General features: G+C 47.4%; 1 protein-coding gene across 1 annotated transcript; it reads left to right on the forward strand.

Annotated features, from left to right (window-relative positions):
* Positions 1-413: 413 nt before the first annotated feature.
* LOC147449852 (protein ALTERED PHOSPHATE STARVATION RESPONSE 1-like) lies at positions 414-3,896 on the forward strand. The gene is made up of 4 exons (XM_086522216.1): positions 414-1,574; positions 1,675-1,847; positions 1,958-2,181; positions 2,623-3,896. Exons 1-4 carry the CDS (start codon positions 767-769, stop codon positions 3,548-3,550), a joined length of 2,133 nt encoding a protein of 710 aa, XP_086378342.1. The 5' UTR covers positions 414-766; the 3' UTR covers positions 3,551-3,896.
* Positions 3,897-5,492: the final 1,596 nt, after the last annotated feature.

The following is a 5,492-nucleotide window of genomic DNA, read 5'->3' on the forward strand; positions in this document are numbered from 1 at the left end:
AGCACTTTGATTGAAGCATTGAATGTGCTGCCAAAATCAGAATTTCCCCACTTTTTGCAAGGCTTCAAACTTGTCTAGCGGTTTGGTTGCATGCTTTTACGTGCTGCTACATCCCGTGCTTCTCCTTAGTGGAGACGTGCATATACTTAGATAGGGCTATGTATAGCAGATCGAATTGATAATTTGGACACCTTCTTAGGCTGCATGAAACAATCAAGTGAGCCTTCCATCCTAAGGATTATCTCGATCCCTTATGAACACGCTGATTGATATGAGCTGCCGGTGCTCCTTGTGAACTGAGCGCTGTGGGGGACGGCTGTAATGTGAAGTCCTTGCATTTGATGTGAATCATATTTTTACATTGGGTAAATCGGGAGGTGATATTGTGTTTACGGGTGTCCGGCCCTTGTAAGAAGAGCGTTGTCAAATGGATTCAACTGCTGTTAGTCTCCGTCGTCTTGACTTCCGAGTTCCCGCCTCCTGTTTCGTCACTTCAGCTCTCCTCGCTTCTCTCTTCAGCTCTGTCGTTCCCTGAAGACTCGTGAGGACTTTTGATCTGCGTCGTGACTGTAGTGTGTTGTTCATAGTTGCTGCTAATATATTATCCCGGCGCTGCGCCCGTCTCTGTCTCTCTCTCTCTCTCTCTCTCTCTCTCTCTCTCGGCCCCCCACACTCACACACATGAACTCAGCTGGCGTAGTCATTCAAAGCTCATAGGTTAGCCTGCCTGTGCTCGGAGAGCTTTGATCACGGTCTGGGCTACGCGATGGGGTGTAACTATTCGAGACCTGGCGATGACGATATCGTCAAAAAATTCAAAGCTCGCAAATGCTTCATGAAGCAAGCCGTGTCTCAACGCCAAGCTTTCTCTGCAGCGCACATGTGTTACTTGCAAGCTCTCAGGAACACGGGCTCTGCCTTGCGTCAATTCTCGGAAGGAGAAGCTAAGGACACTATGAGCTCAGCGACTCCTCGCAGCCCGCTGGAGCTGCCGCCCCCTCCCCCTCCCCATCTCATCTCTTCCCCACCATCCAAGCTTTCCATAAAAGCTACAGACATTGAGAGTTCTTCCCCGAAGGAACGTGAGAAAAGTAAGGACTCGTGGTCTCCTGGTTCATCCGCATCTGAAAAGGAGAGCGACACACCTCCACCACCATCTCCACAGAAGTCTACATGGGATATTTTTAATCCATTTCGCCCATCGAGCCCACCTTTTAACCTACAATCTGAGAGCCAGCATCGCCGCAAGGGACGGAGGGGCGCGCAAGAGCAACATCGTAGCAGAGGCATGTACAGTACTGGATATGAAGATGAGGGGACGGGTAGCATGACTGTGCCGCGTCTGGAAGACGAGTTTGATGGACAAAGGAATTCCGTGCTTGCCAAGTGGGAGCGTAGCAATCGTGACTTCGCAACTATGGTGAGGAATGGCGGCGGGGAGAGGGACCTTTTGGACATGGTGAAAGAGCTCGACACCCGTTTTCTACAGGCTTCAGCTTGTGGTACTGCCGTCTCCAAAGTGCTGGAGACAAGGAAGGGCCATTTTCTGTCCGAGGTTGCCGATGCCAAGAAAAGTAATGCCGCTTATCCCTTGAATGTGCATCTACTGTAATTAACCGCATGCACTCATTTTGTTGTGGACTAATTATAGCTCCGTTCGTCATGAATTTGCAGCTGCAAACAGTGGTAGCATGTTCAGCCCACGGAGATGGAACTGGAGCAAAAGCCCTCAGGCCTCACTCGACGAGAGCTTATCTAGCGTGGCAGAGTCTGAGCTTATGGGCAGCCACGCCCTCACCCTTGAAAGGCTTCGTGTCTGGGAGAAGAAACTGTTTCGTGAAGTGAAGGTAAGCATTACATGCCCTCAACTTTTCTCTCTCTCTCTCTCTCTCTCTCTCCCCCTCAGGGTGGGTTTATCGCAATGTCGCAGTAACGTAAAAAAAATTCTGTGGTGTAGGCTGCAGAGAGCTTGAGGAGTGAATATCAAAAGAAGTGCTATTTGTTGAGGCAGCAGGAGGCCAAGGGAGAGGATGCAAGCATTGTCGATAAGACGCGATCTGCCATGAAGCGCGACCATTCTCAGATGCTTGTTGCTTGCCAAGGGATTGAGTCCACCTCTGCGGCCATCAGAAAAGTGCGCGACGAGGAGCTCTACCCTCAGCTAGTGGAGCTCTCGCAAGGGTACGTATACTATCTTCTACATGCTAGCTCTCATTCAGAGGCATGCCTTCCGTATTGTGGTGGATGTGTTCTTGCCGTAAAGTAGCCGCCTTCAAGAGAGTAGTTTCCGTTTCCATAGCAGTATAAAGAGGCTGGTTGGCCTTCAAGAGAGTAGTTTCCATAAAGAGGTTGGTCGTTCCAGAGAACCCGTCATACTCTAGCTATGTATCTTGGTCGTCATTACTGATTGCAATTTCATTTGCAGGCTTATTTTTCTGCCCTAGTTAGATTATGTTTTTGCGATTATTGCCTTTCGGTTGTAAACTACAAATGACAAATAGCGAAATTTTTTGTTTGGTTTGCATAGTTATGATGTCTTGCATTTGGTCGATTTTGGCGTTTGATTTTCACTCATGTAGTACTAACATGGCAAGGAGTGCATTGTGTGATATGGTTTGTTAGGCTGATGTACATGTGGAGGACGATGCACGAGTGCCATGTATTGCAGAAGCAGGTGGTGCTGCAGTTCAAAAGCTTGGAGTCGACGTGGGCGACTCATGAAGCCACCTCGCAGTACCACCACCATGCCACGGCAGTGCTGGAGAAGGAGCTCAACAGTTGGCATGAGTGTTTTTGCAAGCTTGTGTGCTCTCACCGCGAGTACATTACGGCCCTCAATGGCTGGGCCCATCTCAGCCTCCTGCACATTGGGGATGTCGACGATCTTCCCAACAAAGAGAACCTTCATGTTATTGCAAATGAGTACTTCTCGGCTCCATCTCCCTCGCCTCGAAAGCTCCCTACTCCGCCAACCGTTTCTCTGTGTGAGGAGTGGCAGAAGGCTCTTGATCGCCTACCTGATAAGGTTGCATCGGAGGCCATCAAGAGTTTGGTTGCCGTTGTTCATGCTCTTGTTACTCAGCAATCTGATGAACTTAAGCAAAAGAGGAAAGTTGAGAGGCTGAGCAAGAAGTTGGATAAGAAGACTGAAAGCCTCCACATTGCAGAGAGGAAGCAGGTGGAAGCTGCTGCTCGCACACCGCCAATTGTCTCCACAAAAAAGTTGGATGTGGACGAGTTTGAGGATGAGAGCATGAGCACAGATTCGGAGCGCGCAAGTGACGAGTACCCTACATCTGGGTTGGCGGTGTTGGCAAAGGATCCACTGACAGAGAAGAAGGCTGCAGTAGAGGCTTTGAGAAAAAAATTGGAGAATGAGCGGGTGAAGCATAACAAATGTGTTGCTGATACAAGAATGCTTACTATGAACAATTTGCAGACAGGTTTGCCTGGAGTTTTCGAAGCAATGACTGGCTTTTCTGCTGTATGCGGCCAGGCCTTTCAAGCTCTTTGCAATCATGCAGGGCAGCAAGCTGCAGACCAGTTCTAAGTTGTAACCTAGGGGAATGCCACTTAGAACTGAGTGCAGTTTTTGTGAGAAAGGATTACTCATCCTCTTATAGTCCTGTGGTCCAGGGACTACCTGCTTTCATTTAGTTCGAAAACTCTTATAACACAATTGGTACATATACATAGCAGTAGCCAATTTTGAGTACATGGCAAGGTTTGCCAAATTTTGAGAAAACCTGGGGGTTTTGTAAGGCTAGCTTTTGTTTGACCCTCTCACCCACCCAAACGTTGTATATGGCTTTTTGTTGATCCTCTCACCCAAATGTTGTATATGGCTTTTGGCAAAGCTTTTGACATAAATTTTGATTAATTAGTTGCATTGCTCTTTTTGGCGTGCAGTTGCAGGTATCTTTTTTAATTTGTTTTCTGTTGACATGAATTTCGATGAAGCATTGCTCTTCTTGAGGTTTTGTTTTGTGTGCTGGCAGTAGATGAAAACCTTCTCTATCAATTGCAGGCAATTTGATCAGAATTACATGACGCCTCTTCATAAGAATTATGTTATTATGGCAAAAGAGGGAAAGGCATGTCTGTGCTACCGATGATATCAGGGACTCTCTGTAACGAGTGTGGAGAGGATGGGGCTAGAGGAGGAGAACACCTGCCATGCCAGTGTGGTAGTAGTTTGTGAAGTGTGGACTCTGGAGGGAGGAGCCTGGCCTGTGTTGCGGTGCTGTGACTGGAGACTCGTGACTCGTGAGAAGCTGCGAGAGGGGCCGTGCCTGGCTTGGGGCTCGTGACGGTCCCTTTGTCGTAGACCGCCGTAGTATCGAGACCGTATCCCCACCATTTACTTTTACTGTATTTTTTTGAACGGTGGGATGACCCAGGCGAGGCATATACATGTCATATCATAGGCTAGCTAGCCTATGTATTTACGTATTTTTATGTACCCGCTCGGCGCTCGCTCTGTCGTCTATATATTTGTCTCGACCGTCACGCAGCTGCCAGGCCGGCCGCCATCATTTCATTTCAATTTCTTCTCGATTTCATGCGCAAAGGTGAATGTGTGTCATTTTGACATTTATATACGTCTCTTAATTACACGCGCGCGCACCCTCGAAACTAGAACCCACCCGGGGTCCGCTGTCCGCCCCCTCCCTCCACCTTTTCTACTCGCTACAATTCTCTGAATAAATTCCTCACATCCACCTTGAAACTTGTACCCCCCCTTTTTAGTCTCAACAACGGCTTTCCACCAGACCCTTCCGCCTGCACTTTACTGCAGTCTGCCTCTCAAAGTCACCTAAAATGATACGCCAGGCGGAGAGAGAGAGAGAGAGAGAGAGAGAGAGAGAGAGAGGACCTAGGCTGCCAACGTCCATGGTTCAATTTGCCTCATCCTAGTCAGTCCGCTAGAGAAGGTTGCTAACTATTGTGCATAGTCTTGGTCGTTCTTGTTGTATACTTTTTTGGTGTATGAGGGGAGCGGTGGGGCATGCCCTGCCGGACTCCGAAAACAAAACAAAACTTTTGACGCTTGATAAATGAACAATGTACCAAGGAAAGCAAGTTAATTTGGCCCGCCTTTTACATCAAGAAGGCAAAAAGAAATAAAACACACAATCAGAGCAACTTTGCTCTCTTTCATGAGTTCTTTCTGATCAAAACAAAAGTGAATGAATTACGTCTTTAATATCTTGAAGTACTTGGCATTGGGTGAGACCAAGGGTTAATGGGAATAGAGTTAATATTTCACTATTTCTTTGGAACCCCACTATCCGCCATTGCGACCCAACTCTTAGTAAAAGGGTTGGATTTTGGGTGCACCTTTGGACCATTGAATAAAGCTTGCGGGTTAGTGTCACATGGCAAGCTAATGATAGTAATATTTTATTATTATTTATTTTAGACTCTTGTAAGAGGGTGTTGACATTTGTGTATCTCTCTCCTTAAAGAGAGGAATCTATACTATATATGAC

The sequence above is a fragment of the Adiantum capillus-veneris genome, chromosome 10 (assembly GCF_014529385.1).
Source record: "Adiantum capillus-veneris isolate H3 chromosome 10, ASM1452938v2, whole genome shotgun sequence".
Taxonomy (NCBI): domain Eukaryota; kingdom Viridiplantae; phylum Streptophyta; class Polypodiopsida; order Polypodiales; family Pteridaceae; genus Adiantum; species Adiantum capillus-veneris.

Bases quoted from the DNA above. Each gene is read 5' to 3' on its own strand.
- LOC147449852 (XM_086522216.1), top strand. From the start codon at position 767: ATGGGGTGTAACTATTCGAGACCTGGCGATGACGATATCGTCAAAAAA. The intron at 1,575-1,674 runs GTAATGCCGCTT...ATGAATTTGCAG, and splicing joins GGTTGCCGATGCCAAGAAAA to CTGCAAACAGTGGTAGCATG. The intron at 1,848-1,957 runs GTAAGCATTACA...TCTGTGGTGTAG, and splicing joins AACTGTTTCGTGAAGTGAAG to GCTGCAGAGAGCTTGAGGAG.